We start from the raw sequence: 25,803 nt of genomic DNA on the forward strand, positions 1-25,803 counted from the left end.
CCCAGGACTGATCTCCTTTAGGATGGACTGGTTGGATCTCCCTGCAGTCCAAGGGACTCTCAAGAGTCTTCTCCAACATCACAGTTCAAAAGCATCAATTCTTCTATGCTCAGCTTTCTTTATAGTCCAACTCTCACATTCATACGTGACTACCAGAAAAACCATAGCCTTGACTAGATGGACCTTTGCTGGAAAAGTAACGTCTCTGCTTTTTAATATGCTTTCTAGGTTGGTCATAACTTTCTTTCCAAGGAGTAAGCATCTTTTAATTTCATGGCTGCAATCACTATCTGCAGTGATTTTGGAGCCACCCAAAATAAAGTCAGCCACTGTTTCCCTGTCTATTTGCCATAACGTGATGGGACCAGATGCCATGATCTTAGTTTTCTGAAAGTTGAGCTTTAAGCCAACTTTTTCACTCTCCTCTTTCACTTCCATCAAGAGGCTCTTTAGTTCTTCACTTTCTGCCATAAGGGTGGTGTCATCTGCATATCTGAGGTTATTGATATTTCTCCCGGCAATTTTGATTTCAGCTTGTGCTTCTTCCAGCCCAGCGTTCCTCATGATGTATTCTGCATATAAGTTAAATAAGCAGGGTGACAATATACAGCCTTGACATACTCCTTTTCCTATTTGGAACCAGTCTGTTGTTCCATGTCCAGTTCTAACTGTTGCTTCCTACCCTCCATACAACTTTCTCAAGGGGCAGGTCAGGTGGTCTGGTATTCCCATCTCTTTCAGAATTTTCCACAGTTTTTTGTGATCCACATAGTCAAAGGTTTTGACATAGTCAGTAAGCAGAAATAGATGTTTTTCTGGAATTCTCTTGCTTTTTTGATGATCCAGTGAATGTTGGCAATTTGATATCTGGTTCCTCTGCCTTTTCTAAAACCAGCTTGAACATCTGGAAGTTCACAGTTCATGTATTACTGAAGCCTGGCTTGGAGAATTTTGAGCATGACTTTACCAGCATGTGAGATGAGTGCAATTGTGCGGCAGTTTGCGCATTCTTTGGCATTGCTACTTGGGCAGTAGTTACCCTTTCTCATCTGTCTGATTTGCTTTGGGAGGAATTGTCACACCTATCATTCCTGTCTGGGTCAGGCAGTTGAAGCCAAGATCATGCTTTAAAATCTTCCTGAAGAGTAAGGTGTAGAAGAAAAGAGCTGATCATGAGACTCTCCTTATTCCATCTATACTAAGAACTTACTGTGGGGCTTTAAGGAAGTCTAGTCTTCTAGACACAGGTTTCTACAACTGCAGAATGAGTTTTGGTCCATGGGAGAGAGTGATTGCTGAATTTGATTCACTGTAAATTTCATTCTCTCTAGCTTTGGTACAGAGACACAGGACTTTATTAAAATATATTTCAAATGTACAAAATTCTATGCTGGAGGATAATAAACACATGCTGACTAATATTAAAAATATTCCATATTTCCCTTTGATTTTAAAGTAGCAAAATATTTAGCATAAATTTGAAGATTACTGGGTATACAACCGAATCCCATTCTATATCCTCTCTTTCTCCTTTTTCTGTAGTAATCACAATTTTTTGCTTAATATGACCATATCTGGTTCATACTTTTCACCATAGGTGTGTAACTATAAATAATATATAGGATTGTTTTTAATGCTTTAAAACTTTATATAAGTGGCATCATATTAACAAACAATTTTGCAAATTTGCATTTTTGCTCTCCATTATATTCTTGCATATATTTTGATATTTGATTATTGTAGAGGTAGTTCATTTATTTTAACTAATACTCCCTTAGATAAATATACCACATTTGGTATGACCATTTTCTTACTGATGCATAGTTGCATTGTTGTACAATTCTCACCACTCTATAAATAATATCCCAATAAACATTATTCCATAAACTTGTCTCCCACTACATGTAAGTGGGCATTTCTCTGATGCATACACTTAGAAATGGAAGTTGAATCATACGTCATGAATACCATAAGCTTTTCCAGATATTTCCTAGCCTTCAAAGTAGTCAGTCACTGAAACTCTGACCAATAGTGTATGAGATTTCTAGTTGCTTCAGTTCATTGCCAACACTTGACACTGAGTGACTTTAGGAATTTTGCCATTCTGATGTATTTAAAATAATTTCTTATTGTTACAGTTTACATTTTCCAGATTGGTTGAACACATTTTTGTATTTTTTTAGTGTTTGGATTTTCTTTTCTGAAGCAAGTCTGTTTCTGTTTTTTGCTAGTTTTTCCTACTGGATTATTTTACATTTTTAATATTGATTTTTATGAACTCTTCATATGCTATTGATGTATATTTTACAGTAGCATGTGTTAGGGTTTTTAGCGTGCAACTTATTTTCTGTGAAGTGTTTGCTTTTAATTTAATAAAATTAAATCTGATTGATTTAATTGTGGCAGATTGTATTTTGCAAAGATTGTCGCAATAGTATTTCCCATCTAACACACTCTTCTAAAATTTTTCTACTTCTTCCTCTAGGAATGAAATCTATGTCTCTTGCACCTGAAATTGGGAAGGGCTTTGTGACTATCTAGATTTTGGCAGAAATGATGCTATATGACTTCAAAGCCAAGTCACAAAAAATGCCATTCACCTCTTCCAGGCTATCTGAGATGGTATTTTTTGGAATCCACCCATCATGCTGTGAAGAAGTACACATAGGTGGTGGAGAGATACACAGAGTGAATGACTGAGCCCAGAGCTCTGACTGAGCTCCCAGTCGGCAGTCAACACCAACTTACCAGCCCAGTGAGCGAATCATCTTAAAAAGTGAGCCCTTTATTTTTCTCCAGCTTCACTGGTGTATACTTGATAAATAAAAATTGTGTGTGCTGCACAACCTGGTGTTTGATATATGTGTACACTGTGAAATTATGACCACAATCAAGCTAATTAATTTATCTCTCACCCTCAAAGAGTCCTAAGGAAGGAAATCCTGTCATTTGCAGCAATGTGGATGGACCTGAATATAACCAATGTATAATAATATAATGCAGGACCTTACATGAAATAAGTCAGACACAAAAAGACATATTCCTCATGATCTCACTCATATTATTTGAATCTAAAAAAGTCAAACTAAAAAAAAAAAAAGACAAACTCATAAAAGCAGAGAGTAGAAGGTAAGATCCAGGGCCTGGTGGTGGGTTGTAACTTAAAGAAATTTTTTCCTATATGAAGACTGTAAAGATATGGATATATCTATTCACCTTGAAATTTTAAAATTCTGTTTAAAGTTCTGCTGTTATCTTTTGTGTGTATGTGTATATATATATATTAATATATACATATAAGCATATGTGTGTATATATTAATATATGTATAAAATTTGTATGTATATATGTTAATATATACATATAAACATATATGTGTATATCTGTATATATATAGAGAGAGAGAGAGAGAGAAAGAGATGGGAGTGGGAAGAAGGAGGGAGTGTGTGTGTGCATGCGTGTGTATGTATGTGGAGTGAAAGTGAACGTCGCTTAGTCGTGTCCGACTCTTTGCGACCCCATGGAGTATACAGTCCATGGAATTCTCCAGGCCAGAATACTGGAGTGGGTAGCCTTTCCCTTCTCCAGGGGATCTTCCTAATAACCAACCCAGGGATCAAACCTAGGTCTCCCACATTGAAGGTGGATTCTTACCAGCTTAGTCACAGGGTAAGCCCAAGAATACTGGAGTGGGTAACCTATCTCTTCTCCAGAGAACCGGGGTCTCCTGCATTGCAGGCGGATTCTTTACCAACTGAGCTATCAGGGAAGCCCCATGTGGAGAGAAGTGGCACTCTAATTTTTTTCCCATATAGATAAACAATTTTTCTAACACAATATTATTGGTGAGTCTATCTATGGATTTTAATGCTACCTCTCTGCTCTGTGTATATTTACATATACCTGTGAGTCTGTTTCCAAGTGTTTTATATTTTCCCTCAGTTTGTTTGCTTATTCCTATACCATTATCACATTGTCTCATTTACTGTAGCTTCAGAGTCAGTCTTGACATCTGTCAGAACAAATCTCCCTATTTGGTCTTTTTACTCACAATTGTCATGACAATTTTTGGCCTTTTGTTCTTCAGTATAAATTTTAATATTTAGTTTGTCAAGTTCTATAAGATACTTTGTTGATATTATTTATAGATTAATTTGAAGAGTGTTGTGTATTGCTATGTTTCTTACAGTTTTTTAATTGTAAATGGCAAGAGGATGGACATACAGATCTATAGAATACCTAGTCCAGACATATTCACAAATACGTCAAAATTACACATTCTAATTGTTGCTGGTGTAAAGGAGCACATTTTTTTAAATTTAGGTATACTTTACATGCAATAAAATAAACCTATTTTAAGGGTGTAGTTTGTTGAGTTCTGAAAAATGTATATATGCCTATAACACATATGTCAATTGCGGTATGAACCACAACTCAGTGAGCTCCCTCATGTCTCTTTCTAAATAATTCCTTCCCATTCAAAGGCAGCCACTATTCACCTGTCACCATAGAAGAGTGTAATGTACTTTTCTTATTTTAAGAAATAATTCAGTATGGTTTTTAAAAAAATCTGGTTTCCTTTCATCATTATAGCTTTCATGAAATTCATCTGTGTTGTTGCAGATAGACATGGGTTTTTCCATTTAATTACTGAGACGTACTTCATGACAAAAATATACCACAATTTACTCATTTTCCTATTGATGGACATTTGTATTGTTTCTAGTTTTTTACTATTAAAAATTAAGTTACTGAGAATATTCTTGTATAAGTCTGTATGTGGATATATGTTTTCATTTCTCATGAGTTGGTACATGGAGTGAAATTTCTTGGTTGCAGAGTAAATGTTTATTGAACTTTTTAAGGAACTGCCAAACAGTTTTCCAAGATGGTTTTACTGTTTAAACTCTCACTGGTAATGCATGAGAGTTTCATTTACTCCATATCCTCACCAATATTTATATTAATTTTCCTCATTCCAGTGAGTGTGTGGTAGTATCTAGTCATTTATATTTTTCTTATTGCTAGTCACACTGAGTATCTTTTCATGCACTTGTTCACCATTCATATTTCTTATTTTGTTAAGTTTCTTTCCCATTGTTTACCCATATTTAAACTTTGGGTAGTTTGTCTTTTAGTTCTCAAATTATAGGATCTTTAAAAATATATTCTGGATATCATTTATGGCAGTGATTTGTGTTTTTTGATGGTGTCTTTCAAAGATCAGATCTTGGTTTATGAAATCCATTTTATCACATTTTTATGTCTGATACTTTGGCATGCTATCTAGGGGATATTTTTTATAGACTTTATCTCTTTAAGGGCAGATTTAAGTTCACAGTGAAATTGAGAGAAAGGTACAAAGACTCCTCCTATACCCCTGCCCCCACACATGTATAAATTCCTCCATTATCAACATCTCCTACCAGAGTGCTGCATATGTTAAAATTGATGAACCTGCTGTGACACATCAAAATTACCCAAAGACCATAGTTCACTATCAAATTACCCATAGTCCAATGTTAGGGTTTACCCTTGGTGTTGTGCATTCTATGGGTATGGATGAAATGTCCCCTATGGGCAATGACATGTCCCTGTCATTCTACTTTGTGTACATATTAATAGATGCTCTGTATCTACTGCTGTGAGATACAGAGTAGTATCACTGTCTGTAAGGAATCATTGACTACCCCGATATTATGAATATTTTTTTGCTATCTTTTCTTCTGTAAGTTTTCAATTTCAAGTTATTTATTGCATAGGTGTTGAGGGAAGAATCAAGGCTCATATTTTTTCCAACTGAAAATGCAATTTTCCAGCACCATTTGATGAAATGAGTGTCCTTTCAGATTGAATTACCATGGCACCTTTGACAAAATGCAGTTGAGCATATATGTATGACTCTATGTCTGGATTCTGTTTTCTATTTTGTAGATCTATATGTCCGTCTTTATGCCACTTCAACACTGTCTTGATCTTGTAATTTTGTGAGGTTTTAATGCACGGTTGTGTAGTTTTCCAATTTCGTTCTTCTTTTGAAAAACTATTCTGGTTATTCTATATTCTTTATATTTTTATGTGAATTTAAGAATCAGCTTAATTTAAGAATTTCTGTTCCCACTCTAAATCTAAAACCAACTTTGTCATATAATTTGTCTTGTATTTGATTATACTGAGAGCAAAAGTTCTATGCTATCCCCAGAATGAAGGTGTGATGGTTAAATTTTATATGTCAACTTTTCTAGGCTATGGTGCCCAGTTGTTTGGTGTAACAAGTTCAGATGTTGTTCTGAAGGTATTAGGTAGATTTGACCAATATCTATAGTCAGTTGACCTCAGGTAAAGGAGTTTGCCCTCATAATGTGGGTGAGCTCTATTCAATTACCTGAAGGCCTGAAAAACAAAACCCAAAATTTCCCAAAGAAATTCTGCCTCAAGACTGTAATGTAGAAATCCTATTTGAATTTCTACCCTCCCTGTTCTTCAGATTTAAGACTTCAAAACTGTAACTGATACAAAAGGGTAAAAAATTCTCATTTTTTAGTTATTTGCAGCTCAGTAGATTTTCCCTTTGACTTACTATTAAGTGTGGCACAAATCCGAGAGTGTGTGGCTAAGTCGCTTCAGTTTCTGACTCTGTGTGACTCTATGGTCTGTAGTCCATCAGGCTTCTCTGTCCATGGGATTCTCCAGGCAGGAATACTGGAGTGGGTTGCCATTTCCTTCTGAGAGAGAGGGAACTATAAGCTTTTATGAAGAAGAAAAATAGGAAAACATCGTGGAAACTTCACAGGAAGAACAGTTTTTCAGTATAGAACAGTATGGTTAGAATGGCTGAAAATAGAGCCTCTTGGCAATCTGATTTTTACTAAGCATTTCCATATAACTAATCACACCTTCTTTTCATGCATCCTTGTCAACTCTGTGAGAGGCCCTGGTGCTTGGAATTCATGATTTAGTGAGACTGTGACACAAACAGAAGCATGAAATGAGTGCTATGACATGGCTAACTAAAAGTTAACCTTGGGGATACTTAAGAAGCATGGATTATCCTGTATTTAATTAATCACATGAAGGGTGTTATTAGTGGTAGGAGACATTCACGAGAGGGAGGAGCTGAGAAGCTGGTGGGAAGCCTCAACTTTTCCCCTGACTCCTCAAAGGGTCAGGCCTTGTCTATGCCACAGAGCTTTCTGAGGGACGAGCCATGTGTCAGGGGAGCCCTCTACTCTTGACTAGAGAGTCTTACAGCTCAATGTCCCAAGGGACTTATTCCCCTTGGAGAAATACCCATTGCTTATGTGTGGACATATAAAACAGCCATGCCTACATGCCATATAAATATTTAACATAGCAAAGATGATCTGCCACAACCAGAAATTCTACGGAGAAAAATCTCATGATTAGGAGCTTGACTGCTGTATTTTCCCCTGACAGCCATTCCTCATGGGTGAATGCCTAAGCTTTGGGGTCTGTGTCCTTACGTTTTAGTGATGTACCGTGTGCTCTGAGATCCATGCTGGTACATGAATCCTCCTTCATAAGAGAAAGTGAAAACTCAAGCCAGTTGTTGTGTTCCCAAATTTTTGGATCAGATTCAATTTTGCTTGTCACTTTTGATGTAAAAATGATATAAAACCTGATATGATGCTGTATATTTTCCTGTATACTACCTTATACTACCCATTACCCTGACCCTCCTCCTACCTCATGGAAGTTCTGTGTCAGTTTTCATCATCACGGAATTCTCCTGCAAGAACTATATTTTTTTAGTAAATGAATGAATGGTTGAATCCATATTTGGTAGTGCTTCTTAACATTTATATTTTAATTCCATTTGACTCTCGTCTCATGTCCAGAAGCTCTTTGTGGATACTGTTATTTCTTTGCTTGAAAGACTGTAACCTCCTTTATTTATTTATTTTTTTAAATGAGATTCAGTTTCATCTATGATCTGACATCATCCTGTATCTTAATTTTTATCTTCCATTACTCCCCAACCAAAAGCCACTTCTCACATATTTGACTCTTTTTTTTTTTGATGCTAGGACTTTGCCTGTCTGTGTCCCTACTTGTCATTTCCTAAAACTCAATATGCAGAGCTTGAAGACTGTGCCATAAAACTTGTCACTTGATCATATTCTCTATTTGTTGCAGATAAAAGTAGAGAGTGGAGAGATTTTTGGATACTTCAGGAGAATGTTAAAGTGGGAAATGTCACAAGTCTCTAAATTCTAGTGCCCAGGACTTCTCTCTCCAGTAGGATTTTTAACTACATAATGTACTCATTTTTATGTGGTAGATTTTCCTAGACTAGAGGTTGCTTGCATTCAACTTGTATTTTAGAGACTTTCTCTTATTTTTCTCAGTTTTGGGTGCTTTTTAGACAGGAGAGGAATAAAAGGATTGCAGGGTGGGTCTCACTTTGAAGCAAACAGAAATGCCAAAAACCCCAATGTGATTCCCCTAGATTTTGGCAACATTTTCTATAAGCCTCATTTTTCTAGCAAGACTGAGCCAGCTAATTAGATCATGGTCTAGTTTTTACCTCCTGTAACTCTGCAAGAACTCTGTGGTATTAACTATCATCACGGTTATTACAATCATCTGTACTTGAAAGTGTAGTTCCCATCATGACCTCACTCTAGTGAGGAAGCCTATGCACTATGGGATCACAAATATTCGAATTGTTAGAGGATTTGTCTTCAACCAGGTGTCATATTTTAACAAAGCTGTCATCCAGTAACTTGAAACAAATGTCAATGTAGAATTAATTTGTTTTATAATTAATATTCAATCTTTGGTGTCAAATGAATATAATAATTTAATGATAATAGTAATTAGACTCTATTGTAATTAACTTTAAAATGAAGAATACACCCAGAGCTGTAGAAAGTAATTTTGGGAGTTGATTTTTGTATTCTCTATAGTAGAAGACTACTGTAAAGATGTCAGCTTTGGCCAAAATAGTCTGTAAATTTAATGCTAATTCATTCTAAATTGCAAATTTAAAAATATTGACCAATGGATTCATGCTTTCATCTGGAAGATAAAAAAATTATTGATGGTCAGGAAACTGGGAGGAAAGGCCTGGGGAAACTTACCCTACCAGACATCAAAGTATACTATGAAGTAAATGTAATAGGAGTAATGTGGTACTGGAAAAGAAATAGATAAATGAAAGAGAACATTCATAAATAGAGTCTAGTTTATGTTAGAATTTTATATATGATGAAAACAGCACTTCTAATCAATGGAGAAAATCTTGACGATTCAGTCAAAAATCTTACAGCAATTGGTCTGTATTAGCAAGAAATTTAAATCTGGTCTCTCTTCACATTTTACACATAAGAAGATCCAGCAGAACTAAAGATTAAATACATATTTTTAATATAATATATTATTAAGAGAAAATTTCCTTCAAGTCAGTGAAAAAGGTGCCACAGCAAACTACTGAGGAAAAGAACACAAATTTGACTTCATGAAGTTTAGAATTTCTGTATGATATATTGTAACATTCATTCTTTCAATCAGCTAATACTTTTCCTGTAGCTACTACGTGCAAGGTACAACTGGGAATACCATAGAGTTACTATGGTATACAGTGAGTTAATATCTTAAATGTATAAAGAATTCTTACAAATTAATAGAAAGAAGATGAACAACTTGAGAAAAAAATGGAAAAAATACAAATAAATGTAATTTATTACAGTATAAAAAGCCAATAAACAAATGACAAAATAAAAAGCTTCCTAATCAGAGATGTACTTTAAAAAAAATGATATAACTTTTTACTTATCATATTAATAAAGATTTAAAGGCTTGATAATATCCACTATTGGATATAAGCAAGTAAATATCTCGACTTCTCTTGTGAAAATATAAATTACATAGCTTTTGGAGGGCAATTTGGCAGTGTGTAATAATGTTTAAAATGTGCATAACTTTATACCCAGCAAATCTATTTCTAGAAATGAATCCTAAAGAAATAACTGCTAAGTGTGCTGAGACTTAGGCAAAATACTTTCACTTGCAGCAATGCTTATAGTAACTAAAAGTGAAAATTACCTAAGCGTCTATCCACAGGGATTTGTTACACGAATTGTGTTATATCCATACAATGAAATTCTGTGAAACTGTCCCCAAAATAAGTTAATTATTTGTGTTGTTGTTGTTGTTTCAGTTCAGTTCAGTTGCTCAGTCATGTCTGACTCTTTGCGACCCCATGGACTGCAGGACGCCAGACCTCCCTGTCCATCACCAACTCCTGGAGTTTACTCAGACTCATGTCCATTGAGTCAGTGATGCCATCCATCCATCTCATCCTCTGTCGTGCCCTTCTCCTCCTGCCTTCAATCTTTCCCAGCATCAGGGTCTTTTCAGATGAGTCTGTTCTTTGCATCAAATGGCCAAAGTATTGGAGTTTCAGCTTCAACATCAGTCCTTCCAGTGAACGCTCAGGACTGATCTCCTTTAGGATGGACTGGTTGGATCTCCTTGCAGTCCAAGGGACTCTCAAGAGTCTTATCCAGCACCACAGTTCAAAAGCATCAATTCTTCAGCGCTCAGTGTTCTTTATAGTCCAACTCTCACATCCATACATGACTCCTGGAAAAACCATGGCCTTGACTAGATGGACCTAGTCACTAAGTAACATCTGACTCTTTGTGGCTTCATGGACTGTAGCTTCATAGACTGCCAGGCTTCTTTGTCCAGCAGATTTCCCAGACAAGAGTATTAGAGTGGTTTGCCATTTCCTTCTCTAGGGGATAATCCCGACCCAGGGATCAAACCCATATCTTCTGCATTGGCAGGTGGGTTCATTACCACTGAACCACTAAGGAAGCCCCAATTATTTGTACAACTACATGTAAGTGAAAGTGAAAGTCACTCAATCATGTCTGACTCTTTGCGATCCCATGGACTGTACAGTCCATGGAATTCTCCAGGCCAGAATACTGGAGTGTGTAGCCATTCCCTTCTCCAGGGGATCTTCCCAACCCAGGGATCAAACCCAGGTCTCCCGAATTGCAGGCAGATTCTTTACCAACTGAGCCACAAGGGAAGCCCAACTACATGTAAACATGCCCATAATATATCATTATATTAAGAAAGTCAGTTTTGTAGTATGTACAGAATGTCTCCCTTCATAAAGTATGTATGTGTAGGTATTAAAAATATATATAGATACATAATTATGCTTGAAGTAGCATAAAAGTGTTAATGATCATTATATCTGAGGTATGAGATTTCTAGGGATTTGTATTCCCTTCTCTAAATATATCAATATGTTTTGGATTTACTGAAAAAAAAAAAAAACATTGCTTTCATTGGAAAAGGAGAGATATTCTCACTTGAACAAATTAAAACATGAGACCATTAAAAAATATTTTAAGGTCACAACCCTATTCTGTATATATTTACTGTGAGGATTTATAAACTCTTAAACTCAAAAAGCAGCATTGTTTTTGCTTTGAGAACTTTGTTTTGTTGGTTCTTAGCAGTCATTTTGGTGAACGTTTCTTTAGGGCCAGATATGGAGAGTCACAATGATGACGAGTTTGTGATGCCTTACCCTAAAGAACATGATGTTCTATAATGTGATCAGTTTGATTTAGTAAGATGAGCTTTCAGCTGGAGGGTGCTGGTCAATTTCCCAGCAATAGCATCTATGGAGTCCTTCAGTGTATTTGAGGACATCCTAAAGATTCATAATAGCAAGATTTACAGCAGTGACTCGTGGGTTTAGCCTACTGCCTGTCTTTGGCCACCCTGGTTTAGAAGCAGGTGCTTCTTTCACAGAGCAAACCAGAGTCAGGAGGCATTTCCCTGAACACACCGATTTCCTAGAGTCCTTGCATGAGAAATCTGAGATTCTGATTGAATCTTTCCCACATATGCTTCAGATATATTTTCTCAAACTATAACCTCTCCCTAGATTGCCCTTCACTGCCTCTGTTTGTTTATATCTGCACATTTTCCAATGTCCAATCAAAATGTATTTTTTTGTGATGTCTTATATTGACTCCTCACAGAAGTGATGTGCTCATTCCATAAGCTCCTGTAGCTTTTATACCTCTTTTAAGCATAACATTGATTATGCACTGCCTTGTGGTCTCATGATGACTGTGTATACTCCATGTTCCCTAAGAGAACGTAAGCTATGTGGTCCCATCATTTAGCAAGCACCGTACTGGAAACATATGAACTATGTATTTGTTGATGTGATATATTTGTGATGGATGAATGAATATTCAGACAGAATTCTTTTTTTGTCTAGTTCCATGGTTGTGTTACTACCTCATAAGAGGTGTTTTGGAAATTTATAGGAGACACTTGTGGTTATCATAATGATTAGGCAGAATCACTGACACTTACTAGGCATGAACTAGTTATACTAGGGCTTCCCAGGTGGCACAGTGGTAAACATTTCTCCTGCCAATGAAGGGGATGCAAGAGACATGGATTAGATCCCAGGGTCGGGAAGATTCACTGGAGAAGGAAATCGCAACCTATTCTTGCCTAGAAAATCCCATGGAGAGAGGAGCCTGGTGGGCTCCAGTCCATGGGGTCACAAAGAGTCGGACATGATTGAGTGACTGAGCATGCACATAAAATTTAGGGGCTGTCCTTCAATATGTAGTACAGTTCTTCACAGTGAGTAATCCTCTGACTCATGAGTTTTGAATGACCAACCAGATATTCAGGTAGGTGGAAACCATGTTCTTAATCATTTGGGCCTAGAAGTAAGCTCCATTTTTTATATATAAAAGCAAAGTTTATTTTTGTATCATTTTTCACTTTACTGAATTCTCCAGGAATGTAGCCACTATATAAATTGAGAAAAATTGCATTCTTTTTTGTTTGAAATTTTACAGTGTTGGTTCACCATTTTGGAAAATCCCATCACCGACTGCATTGCTTCTTATCATGACTGAATTGCCAACATAGTACTCCTGCTTAGATGTGTATTTGTAGAGGTTTCATTCATGCAGCCATTTGTTTTATGTGTTTTGGGGTGGGCATGCCCAAGCATTCACTTATGAAAATATATGTCATTTTATTATAGATTGCTTTCTGTTTATTTCTCTTTTATATTACCAATAAGATACTTTATTACTTTAAAATTGTGCATAGGAAAGCTATATTGCCTTTGAGTTTCATTTCAAAATAGTGAAAGGGGCATTAGTTCTGATAAATTTAAAAACTCATCTAGGTTGTCAGTTTTTCTATTAACCATGGAAAACTTGGGTGCTTTGTTGCAGTTCCAGAAATGTTGTCTAAGTTGTTCTCAAAGAAAATAAACTTACGCCAATGGCCTCAGTTAAAAACTGACATTTCAACAGAGCTTGAGGTATATCTTTGAACATTCTTTGGCATTGCCTTTCTTTGGAATTGGAATGAAAACACCTTTTCCAGTCCTGTGGCCACTACTGAGTTTTCCAAATTTGCTGGCATATTGAGTGCAGCACTTTCACAGCATCATCTTTTAGGATTTGAAATAACTCCACTGGAATTCCATCACCTGCGCTAGCTTTGTTCATAGTGATACTTCCTAAGGCCCATGTGACTTCACATTCCAGGATGTCTGGCTCTAGGTGAGTGATCACACCATGGTTATCTGGGTCATGAAAATCTTTTTTGTATAGTTTTTCTGCGTATTCTTGCCACCTCTTCTTAATATCTTCTGCTTCTGTTAGGACCATACCATTTCTGTCCTTTATTGTGCCCATCTTTGCATGAAATGTTCCCTTGGAATCCTCTAATTTTCTTGAAGAGATCTCTAGTCTTTCCCATTCTATTGTTTTCCTCTATTTCTTTGCATTGATTGCTATTCTTTGTAACTCTGCATTCAAATGGGTATATCTTTCCTTTTCTCCTCTTGCCTCAGGAGTGGCAGCTGTGTGGCACAGAAGTGACGTCTGTGTGGCGCAGGAGCTATCCCACGTCCAGGGTCAGGAGCGGTGACTGTGAGGAGATAACCTACGATGAAGGCAAGAAGGAGCAGTGGCTGTGCTTTGCTGGAGCAGCCATGAAGAGATACCCCATGTCCAAGGTAAGAGAAACCCAAGTAAGATGGTAGGCACTGAGAGAGGGTTTCAGAGGGCAGACAGACTGAAACCACAATCACAGACAGCTAGCCAATCTGATCACACGGACCAGCCTTGTCTAACTCAGTTAAACTAAGCCATGCTGTGTGGGGACACCCAAGATAGACGGGTCATGGTGGAGAGGTCTGACAGAATGTGGTCCACTGGAGAAGGAAATGGCAAACCACTTCAGTATTCTTGCCTTGAGAACCCCATGAAGAGTATGAAAAGGCAAAAAGATAGGACACTGAAAGATGAACTCCCCAGGTTGGTAAGTGCCCAATATGCTACTGGAGATCGGTGGAGAAATAACTCCAGAAAGAATGAAGGGATGGAGCCAAAGCAAAAACAACGCCCAGTTGTGGATGTCACTGGTGATAGAAGCAAGGTCCGATGCTGTAAAGAGCAATATTGCATAGGAAACTGGAATGTTAGGTCCATGAGTCAAGGCAAATTGGAAGTGGTCAAACAGGAGATGGCAAGCGTGAATGTCAACATTGTAGGAATCAACAAACTAAGATGGACTGGAATGGGGGACTTTAACTCAGATGACCATTATATCTACTACTGGGGGAAGGAATCCCTTAGAAGAAATGGAGTAGCCATCACAGTGAACATAAAAGTCCAAAATGCAGTGCTTGGATGCAATCTCAAAAACAACAGAATGATCTCTGTTCATTTCCAAGGCAAACCATTCAATATCACAGTAATCCAACTCTATGCCCCGACCAGTAACGCTGAGGAAGTTGAACGGTTCTGTGAAGACCTACAAGACCTTTTAGAACTAATACCCAAAAAAGATGGCCTTTTCATTATAGGGGACTGGAATGCAAAAGTAGGAAGTCAAGAAACACCTGGAGTAACAGGCACATTTGGCCTTGGAGTATGGAATGAAGCAGAGCAAAGGCTAATAGAGTTTTGCCAAGAGAACGCACTGGTCATAGCAAACACCCTCTTCCAAAACACAAGAGAAGACTCTACACGTGGACATCACCAGATGGCCAACACAGAAATCAGATTGATTATATTCTTTGCAGCCAAAGACTGAGAAGCTCTATATAGTTAGCAAAAACAAGACCAGGAGCTGACTGTGGCTCAGATCATGAACTCCTTATTGCCAAATTCAGACTTAAATTGAACAAAGTGGGGAAAACCATGAGACCATTCAGGTATGACCTAAATCAAATCCCTTATGATTATACAGTGGAAGAGACAAATAGATTTAAGGGACTAGATCTGATAGACAGAGTGCCTGATGAACTCTGGACGGAGGTTCGTGACACTGTACAGGAGAAAGGGATCAAGACCATCCCCAAGAAAAAGAAATGCAAAAAAGCAAAATGGCTGTCTGAGGAGGCCTTACAAATAGCTGTGAAAAGAAGAGAAGCAAAAAGCAAAGGAGAAAAGGAAAGATATACCCATTTGAATGCAGAGTTCCAAAGAATAGCAAGGAGAGATAAGAAAGCCTTCCATTTGTAAGTAAATAGCTCAGAAAATCTTTAACCCAATTTTCTGTTGATGGGCAGGGCTGTGTTCTCTCCCTGTTGCTGACCTGAGACCAACCTTTGGTGGAGGTAATGAAGATAATGGCAACCTCCTTCACAATTCCTGTGCAAAGGACTTCAAAAGGATTATAAAGAAAGCTGAGAGCCAAAGAATTGATGCTTTTGAACTGTGGTGTTGGAGAAGACTCTTGAGAGCCGCCTGTACTGCAAAGAGATCAAACCAGTCAATCCTAAAGGGAATCAGTCCTGAATATTCATTGGAAGGACTGATGCTGAAGCTGAAACTCCAATACTTTGGCCACCTGATGCGAAGAACTGACTTATTGGAAAAGACCCTGATGCTGGGAACAATTGAAGGCAGGAGGAGAAGGGGACCACAGAGGATGAGATGGTTGGATGGCATCACTGACTCAATGGACGTGAGTTTGAGTAAACTCCAGGAGTTGGTGATGGACAGGGATGCCTGGCGTGCTACAGTGCCTGGGGTGGCAAAGAGTTGGACACGACTGAGTGACTGAACTGAACGAGGGATATCTAGGGAGTTGTTTGCAATATGATCATTGGAAGTTACAGGATAGGGTGAAATTCTCAGAAGTGTTAAGATGACCAAATATTCTTATCCAAGGTTAATGCAGCCGTTAAGCTCTGGGTACCCTCATTTTCAGAGCCTCTTTGATGATTCCAGCAGCACTGGTAAGTCTGTCATCTTTTTGGACAGTGATTCTCACATTTAGCCTGCATCAGAATCAATGAAAATCCTGATTAAAATATAGATTATTGAGCCCTATTTCCAAAGTTGCTAGTTTAGTAGGTCTGAGGTGGAGCTTGAGTTTTGGAATTTTAACAAGTCAGGTGCTGGTGCTGCTGCTGTTCCCAAGCCCACACTGAGAACCATTTGGGAGATGCTAGAAATTAATAAATGTTTATTTGCTCATGCCTTGTTTCAATATGGACTTAAAGCAGGTAACATATTTTTAAAGGAGGAGAAAAAAAAGGAAAAACAGGGGACCAGAAATGAGTCTAATACCAAAATGCAAATTCAACGATCTCATACATTTGCCAAGGAGTGGGAGAGTGTAGAAATACACCTCAAAGTTTTTTTGAAAGTCTCTACTTCTAGAAATGCTGCATTTTTTTTCAAATAGAAATCCCCTAAAGCATCTGGAAAAGAAACACTACACTATTCAGAGCTTCTGTTTGGGACAGAGTTTCTGTGGCCAGCCTGTGGATGGGGAGTCTGGTACTTCATTGTAGTATAGTTTAAGAAGATAAATACATAGAGGCTGCTGCACACACACACACAAGCATACCCATATGGGGTGGATTGATTAACAGATCCACCATGTGCTTCAATTCAGGCAGTTGTGTTATAGCCACTTAATTTTAAGTAAATGAGTAATTAGAATCTCTTACATAAATTCTGCTTGTCCTATCAATGTGGTTCATTATTCATGTGCAGATACCTAACTGGAAAAAATAACAGTAACAGCAACTGGATGTTAAGTGGAGAAAACTGCCAGTTTAAACTTTCTTCCCAAAGGACAGAGCAGAATTCCATTTTATTTATTCTTCTTTATAAAAATCGGGTCTAATAGTCACAATGAATCCTTCACAGGCAACCAAGCTATTCTTTGTTTCTGATTGTCTCCTACAGCGTTTATCTTAATGCTCTTCCATGTGTATAATTTCCTGGAAAATTTAGTACTTAATATTCTGATGGTTTCCAGTACATGTTTTGTCTCCCTACTGAGACAGTAAGTGATTCAAGGGCAAAATCTATGCCTTACACCATTTCTTTGTCTTCCAGTGCTGAGCCCACATGAGGTGCTAAGTAGCTAGAGCAGTTGTTCTTCATGAGGGGTAAAGGTAGGAGGACACACAAGAATCACACAGGGAGCTTTTAAAAAATATGCACACTGCAGAAAGTCCTATGTAAGGTACTAGATATAACAATTTTTATTCATATTATTTATATTTCCAATGGTAATTTCAACCTACTTTTCTAGGACCTAAAATATGCGAACTTGGCAAATGATAAAGTCAGCAGTACAAAACCAGTGGGTAAGTAATGGTTCATTTTGTAGTGAATAATAGGAATACTGGTTTACTTATTTGGAGGGAAAAAAAGATGAACCCTTTAAATCATATAAAATTACTATTAAGTTTATTTAACTGATGCTACTATATGCCAAGCACTTCTTTAGATCTTGAGGAGAAAGGAGAGAGGAAAAGAGAAAGTGAGCTGCTGCTCTTATGAAGCTTTCATCCCAATGGGGTTCTATGGACAATGAACATGCACACATACATATATATTTATTTACTTACAAATATATATTCTTAAGAAAACGGAGGCAGGCTAAGAGAATGGGGGGAGATGTTCTTTTAGATAGGGAAGGCCTGACAACTGGACTGAAGTTTTAACAAAAGGAAGAAGAGGGGCATAAGACATTCTGAGAAAATCATTCTCGGAGGAGGAAGCTAGTGACTATAGAGGTCCTCAGGCAGAAAAGAGCTTTCTTGACCCCTTGAAGAACAACACAAAGGCCAGTGGGATGGAGTGGAATGAGTGGGTGGGAGTGCTTTAGGGGAGTAGGGGAAGGTGTATGTCTTTGACCTTGATGTCTGAGAGTGAGAACTGTAGAAAGAGTTGGGAAAAGGTGAGGGACTAACAGAATCCGGGAGTGAAGACATAAGGTTTTTCCAAATGTGAGTGGCATATTTATCCTATTTTGGGAAGACGACTGGACTCTGGTCAGCAGATTTCAATTCCCATGCCTCAGAGTTTAAGCAAAGTGATGTGGCTAATGGCATTGGGCAAGATGTGGTGAGTGCCACGAAGCATAAGGAGATCTTGGTGACTGTCTTTGGATTGTTATGACAAAATGCCACAGACTGGGTGACTTATAAACCACAAAAATTTCTCACAATTCTGGAAGCTAGAGATCTGAGAAAAGGGTGCTACCAGGGCTTCCCTGGTGGCTCAGAGGTTAAAGCGTCTGCCTCCAATGCGGGAGACCTGGGTTCGATCCCTGGGTTGGGAAGATCCCCTGGAGAAGGAAACGGTAACCCACTCCAGTATTCTTGCCTGGAGAATCCCGTGGGCGGAGAAGCCTGGTAGGCTACAGTCCACGGGGTTGCATAGAGTCGGACACGACTGAGCGACGGAACGGAACAGAGTTTTATAAGAGCCCTGTTTGGGGTCACAGGCTTCTCATTGTATCCTCACATGGGGGGAAGGGGCTAGGGAGCCCTATAGCATCTCTCATAATGCTAATTTCATTCATGAGGGCTCTACTCTCATGACCTAATCACCTCCCAAAGGTCTCACCTACTGTTTTCATCATCTTAAGGGATTAGGGTTTCTACATATGAATTTGGGGAGACCCATGAAATTAAAAGACGCTTACTCCTTGGAAGGAAAGTTATGACCAACCTTGATAGTATATTAAAAAGCAGAGACATTACTTTGCCAACCAAGGTCCGTCTGGTCAAGGCTATGGTTTTTCCCGTGGTCATGTATGGATGTGAGAGTTGGACTGTGAAGAAAGCTGATCGCCGAAGAATTGATGTTTTTGAACTGTGGTGTTGGAGAAGACTCTTGAGAGTCCCTTGTACTGCAAGGAGATCCAACCAGTCCATTCTAAAGGAGATCGATCTTGGGTGTTCATTGGAAGGACTGATGCTAAAGCTGAAACTGCAATACTTTGGCCACCTCATGTGACGAGTTGACTCACTGGAAAAGACTCTGATGCTGGGAAAGGTTGGGGGCAGGAGGAGAAGGGGACGACAGAGAATGAGATGGCTGGATGGAATCACCAACTCTGTGGACATGAATTTGAGTGAACTCCGGGAGTTGGTGATGGACAGGGAGGCCTGGCGTGCTGTGATTCATGGGGTCGCGGAGAGTCGGACACGACAGATTGACTGAACTGAACTGAACTGAACTCACTGGAAAAGACTCTGATGCTGGGAAAGGTTGGGGGCGGGAGAAGAAGGGGACGACAGAGAATGAGATGGTTGGATGGCATCACCGACTCTGTGGACATGAGTTTGAGTGAACTCTGAGAGTTGGTGATGGACAGGGAGGCCTGGCGTGCTGTGATTCATAGGGTCGCGGAGAGTCGGACACAACTGAGCGACTGAATTGAACTGAACTGAACTGAAACATTCAGGTCATGGCAGTGTCCAGAGATGTGGTTTTGATCCCTGGGTCAGGAAGATTCCCTGGAGGAGGGCAGAGTAACCCATTCCAGTATTCTTGCATGGAAAATCCCATGGACAGTGGAGCCTGGAGGGCTATAGTCTATAGGGTCGCAAGGGAGTTGGACACGACTGAAATGACTTAACACACAACATCCAGGATAGAGAAGGAAATAACATGCCTTCACAGAGGGCAGTGTGTGAGCTGGATATGTCTTGAGAAAACCCCTGTGGATGCAGCAGAGGTTGCCTCATTTGTGGACCCCAGGATTACAGCCCAGAATTCTCCCCGGATGGAAGGAGTATGGGTCATCTTCACTTGGTGAATGTTCCACTGGGGAAGGTTGTGGAAGGTTCTCCCTCACACCTTTTATTTCTGCCTCTATCCTGTCTGGGAAGTTTTTTCAGTATGATCAAGCATAAAAATTAAACTTGGATTGGCATCCTGTAGAAACAAGATTTTAAAGTCTTGAAAGACCTAAGCCTGGCAAGAGCTATAGATCTATGTGTAGCCTTCTAAAAATTGGCTTATTTGATTGTAGGGTCTGGCAAGGCTGAAATTTGTGGGGCAGGTTGGTGGGCTGCAAATTCAGATAAAAGTTGATGTTGCAGATCATGAGTCCTAGTTCCACAGGGCAGCAGACTAGAAGCTCAGACAGGGTTTCTGTGTTGCAGTCCTCTTTTTAAAAAAAATTCTCCCCCAACTCCCTTTCTCTCACATCTGTATTTATTTTTACAGCTCACTGAGGTATAAGTGACAAATTGTGTATATTTAAAATGTACAATCTGATGATTTGACATATGTGTATATTGTGAAATATCACAATCAACACATCCATCACCTCAGTGGATACTTTTCTTTTTTTCTTTTCCTATGATGAGAATGATTAAGATCTACTTTCTCAGTAAATTTTAAGTAATTTTAACTCAGTCTCTGTTGCAGTCCTGGGTAGAGTTCCTTCTATTCCTTGGAAACTCAGTTTTTGTTCTTAAGGCCTTCTGTGCTTAGATGAGGCCCATCCACATTATAAAGAGTACAATGATTTATTTATTTAGTTATTAGTTTTATCAATTTAATCATTCATTATTAATTAGTCATTTAGTTATGATTTACTCATTCACTTATTTAATGATTTTCTTATGGTCTCTCTTTTTAAAAATTGTCTGCTGTTTAACCAAACAACTGGGCACCATAGCCTAGCTGAGTTGACACATAAGGTTAACCATTGCAGGGTGCTCACTAAACTGCCTTATATACTAGGATGATCCAGGTCTTCCTTGTTTTTAGAGATTGTTCTTTGGATATGAAATGTATGAAAGTTCAGATCAATATCTCTAGAGTTAGCCTTCTGGGTTTGAATCATAACCTCCACCACACATCAGTTCTCTAAACTTTGGGTAATCAATCTATTTGTGCTTTAACTTCCCTATCTATAAAATATGAATATAATATAACCCATTTTCTAAGCTATTAGAAGAATGAATTAATGCAGACGAAGGGCCTAAACAATGTCGTATGTAAATGCTAGGTAAATATTAGCTATACTTATGAACATAAATAACATTATGAGATGGTTTTGGGGATGGGCACTGGGGAGATTGGCAAGACAAGTCAGTAGAAGGAACTGCTATAACCTGCTACTGCTAAGTCACTTCAGTCGTGTCCGACTCTGTATGACCCCATAGACGGAAGCCCACCAGGCTCTCCCGTCCCTGGGATTCTCCAGGCAAGAACACTGGAGTGGGTTGCCATCCTGCTATAACCTGGGATAGACCCAATTAACGTGGCCAGGGCTAAGGAGGGACAGAGTCAATAAAGGTGTGTAATGTGTTATGGCTTGTAGATTTTAGGAGAACTGAAGTTTTAAGTTTTGTTCTTCAGTATTGTAATTTATTATGACATCCTCAAGTGTTTGGGAAAGTTGGTTAAGTACTACAGTCTAGTGTCAGTCATGGTTTGCGGTTGCCTTGGGGACAAGCAGCAACCATGTGTTTACGTTCCCAGAGAATTGTGTGGCAGAGAAACTAAACAGGGACTCCAGTGATTTTATTTGAATTCTGAAGGAAAGAATGACTCCAGAATTGGAATGCTTGGGGGCATTTCAGTGACACACACACATGCCACTGCTTTTTAGCTGGTATCGTGCACCAGCCATGCTCACTGCTCACTGTCTGCCATTCTGTCTCTTAGCTTTTGTGTTTGTGAAAGTAATGCCTTTGCATATTTTGGGGGATAGTTTGTACTTTGCTTAGAACATAGACAGGGATAATTAAAAGACAAAGAGCTGCTGCTGCGTCGCTTCAGTCATGTCGAACTCTGTGCGACCCCATAGACAGCAGCCCACCAGGCTCCCCCGTCCCTGGGATGCTCCAGGCAAGAACACTGGAGTTGGTTGCCATTTCCTTCTCCAAGACATGAAAGGAAAAGCGAAAGTGAAGTCGTTCAGTAGTGTCAGACTCTTAGCGACCCCATGGACTGCAGCCCACCAGGCTCCTCCATCCATAGGATTTTCCAGGCAAGAGTACTGGAGTGGGTTGCCAGTGCCTTCTCCGAAAAGACAAAGAAGGAGAATTGTTAAAATCGGGTGTTTGGGATACTGTCTTGTAGCTCTGATCAGGCTCATGTTGGTAAAGAGGGTGGTTCTCAAAAGTGACCTTGGACACATGGTGATGAGGCTGTGGAGCCAAGCAGGTAAAACTTTGATTGCTTCCCTTAACTATCCCGCCCCCTCCAACCCCCCAACCCCCCAACCCCCTGCCAAACGCGCAAATTCGAAGCTCAACCTCAGAACTAGAAAAGGCCAATTTGAGATTGGTCAGACTTGAGCACCTTACAAACCGCTATCACAAGCCAAGTCACTGGTGCCCGGCAAGGAAATTAGCATTTATCGCATTTCAGTAAAAATGATGTGGCCCAGTTAAATTAGATTTCCTTTCATTTACAATAGACTTAAAATCCTATTTAGCTATAATCCAGCCATTGTAAAATTGGTTACAAGGATCCTAATTTTCTGAGATATTGAAGCCTCCCATTCTATCAGAGCATCTTGATTTTATCCATTTTCATCCATCGTTAAATTTCTTATGGCTGAGAATGCCAGAGGCGACCTACCTTTCCAATCCGCTGCTGCATTCAGCAGTAACTGGATTGAGATCAGAAACATTTATTTTATTCAATGCCTTATCTGCTCTTTTCCACTATTTTAAACACTACTGAGGGTCAAACTGAAAATCCTTCTCTGATTCTAACTGTAATCAAGCGGGAAATGGTTTTATTTTATTTTAAACTAATATCAAGCCTAAGAAGACAGCATCATTTTATACAATGGGATTGAATGGCCCATTGTGCCATTGCTGAAATTGTACAGTTTGCATATCTTACCACAAAATCCGTGCTTTTATGTGGTGTTTCAACTTAAAATTCTCTGAGCCTTCTCTCTGCTTAAATTGATGTCTCTCTCGTTTGGGAGCCAGCTCAGGCTTTGTCACCTTTAGGAACTTGTAGTCACAGTGACCTCCCTCCTTCATATGAACTCCTGCTGCTCCGAAGGCCTGTGTTACCTGTAGAATCTGTTTGTCCTCAGCTGCTTCTGTGTGAGTCCTGCTACCCCATCCAAATAGGGTACTCTGTGAAGTCTGGGACTGTTGCTCAAGGACTCCATCTGCTTTATTTAGTTGACAGAGAACACCTGCTGATGAACTGATTCCAAAAAGAGGAACTTTGGTGTGTATATGCAAGGGTAGGTACTTTACTGGGTTCCTGACATTGGGACCCTTAGAATGTTAGTTAGAAAATATTATGAGGCATTACTTTCCTTCCAGTTCCCTCTAGGCCTTTGTGCCTTCCAGGGAGAAGTCCGTGAGCTCTTCTGACTCAGGAGCTTGTGCACAGCAGCTTGAGGTACCCTGTGATCTGGGAGGTAGAGTTGGGGGGTGTGGGGACCACTGTACCTGATGGTTCATGAGAGCTCACTGGTCTCCTAGGCACTGCAGCTTCCTTTCCTGGAGATCAGGAATTGACTCTGTCACCAATACTCACCATTCCTTCTCCCTGCCTTCCATGCATTGTGGACACTCTGGCCTTGCCCAGGAGTCACCGGCAGAGAGATGGAAAGGGTAGAATTAGAGCATTGCTAGGGACCTTGTGTCCCTTTAACTCAGAGCAGGAGACAATATTTGTGATCTTGACCTTGGTGCTCAGCATTCTCTGGTGAGCTGGAGAGCTGGTGGGCCTGAAACTACGACACCGCCACTAGCTGCACACCCGTGAGTCCTCCTCTGTTGGAAGTGCTAGGGATTGGGGCACAGAGACTTTTTCAGTTGGGCCCCTGATTTGAGTTGCTGAACCCTCCATCTGGGAGGACTAGATCTGAGCCCAGTGCCAGGCTACACAGCTTCTGAGTCCCAAAATTGAAAGAAGAGGAAATCTCTGAACACTTGTAGCAGGGTAGGGAGACATGTGGGAACATCAGAGAAAGTGTAACTCTATGTATTTATTATTCAAAAAACCTAATGAACTCCCATCAGCCAGAATGTTCAAAGTTGAAAATGTTCTTTCCTTGAGGGGCAGGGAGCAAAGGGCAGTAACAGCATGGCATGATGTGAGCTGTGCTGTGGAAGGCCTGAGCTGCGGGATCCCTGGGTAGGGGCACTTCACCAGCCAAGCTTTTCCGGAGCTGAAGAAGCACATGGCGTGAAAAAGACCACCAAAATGTCTTTCTTTTTCAAATTTATTAAGAAGAACATCAGCCAGAATGACGATAGAAAGAACTGTTCACTGTTCCAGAAAGTTTGGGTCAAGTGTTCTTGTCTCTTTTTTGTTTTGTTTTCCAAAGTCAAATAACCTATTATGATGACTTTGTGAAGAAGGAATCTTCGGGGGCTCTTTCTGGCCTAAATCACAGTTTATCACAGAAAACACACCAAAGGAGAAGTTACACAGGAACCTCGGCTGCCCCCAGCATCTTCCTCAGTTACATGGGTACTGGGCAGCTGTGGTTGCAGCCCTTTGTCCAGGAGAACCCCTCCTGGCTGGGCTCACAGTTCCCTTTCTTCCTCTTACACATGTCTGTCTTCCTAGATGGTAACAGAATATGGAATGAGCTCAGATGAGAGAGCCATGGTCTGGATACAGGCCTGACATGGTGCGGGATCTGGCTTGCCTTTTCGTTTTCCTTGTCTGCTGAGGAACTTCTGGGTCCTCCTTCTCAGGAAAGTTTGTCATCTTACCTTCATCAACAACCAGCCTCCTTCCCCAGCATTGGCTAAAAGCATGGTGTCACAGGACTAACATCGGAGGACAGAGAGAGTGGCTTCATGATAGCTTTATTGCTCCAGGTACCCTTGGAGGTTGACTACTAGAGGAACACAGGGATTCTGAACATGATGGATGTGGGGCCTCCATCTGAGTAATCTGACAGGACTGGAAGGGAGACCCTCAGAGAGGATCAGGGCTCTATCCATTCTAGCCAGTCAACCCCCTCTCTCTTCTAAGCCCCCTTTTCTTATGGAAGTTGACTCCCCAAGCTCTGAGGGAGAGAGACAGCCTGGCCAGGGAGCTCTTAGGTATAATTGGGGAAATGGCCGTGTGTTTCTCCCTCAATGGCAGTGTGACTGAGGCAGCTCCTGTTGCAGTAGTCATGTGGGCCAGAGGCAGTTATAGATCAGTCAGCATAGGGTGGGCAGTCTTCTTTCTCTGAGCCTGCCATAGAACAGCCTGGTGGGATGGAGTCTAGGGAAGCCATACTGAGCCACTCAGGATAAGGAAACTTACAGTCTGACACAAGGGAACTTTTCTCCCCTTCTGGTCCAGGCTTTCCTCCCTATACTTGTCACTGAGAGTTTATTGTAGCTCAGAGATGCTGTTCTGAAGATAGACCATAAGAGATAAGGTAGGATTTGAAGTCACAGGCCAAAGATTCCTGTGTCTGTTCTCCTAGGGACACAGAGTTTTGCACAAAACTTTCCCCCAATTCACTGGCTTCCCAGGTAGTGCAGTGGCAACCAAT

General features: G+C 39.8%; 1 protein-coding gene across 1 annotated transcript in view; it reads left to right on the top strand.

Annotated features, from left to right (window-relative positions):
• The window catches only part of TDRD15 (tudor domain containing 15), a 117,271-nt gene that overhangs the window by 86,557 nt on the left and 4,911 nt on the right, over positions 1–25,803 (top strand). The window contains exons 2-9 of the mRNA XM_088841775.1: positions 6,246–6,302; positions 13,892–13,964; positions 16,221–16,288; positions 22,404–22,487; positions 23,270–23,417; positions 23,957–24,061; positions 24,631–24,878; positions 25,007–25,132. Coding sequence (XP_088697901.1) covers positions 6,246–6,302; positions 13,892–13,964; positions 16,221–16,288; positions 22,404–22,487; positions 23,270–23,417; positions 23,957–24,061; positions 24,631–24,878; positions 25,007–25,132 — 909 coding nt within the window. The remainder of the gene's footprint in view (positions 1–6,245; positions 6,303–13,891; positions 13,965–16,220; positions 16,289–22,403; positions 22,488–23,269; positions 23,418–23,956; positions 24,062–24,630; positions 24,879–25,006; positions 25,133–25,803) is intronic.

The sequence above is a fragment of the Moschus berezovskii genome, chromosome 11 (assembly GCF_049115385.1).
Source record: "Moschus berezovskii isolate FMDL1 chromosome 11, NW_MosBer_1.0, whole genome shotgun sequence".
Taxonomy (NCBI): domain Eukaryota; kingdom Metazoa; phylum Chordata; class Mammalia; order Artiodactyla; family Moschidae; genus Moschus; species Moschus berezovskii.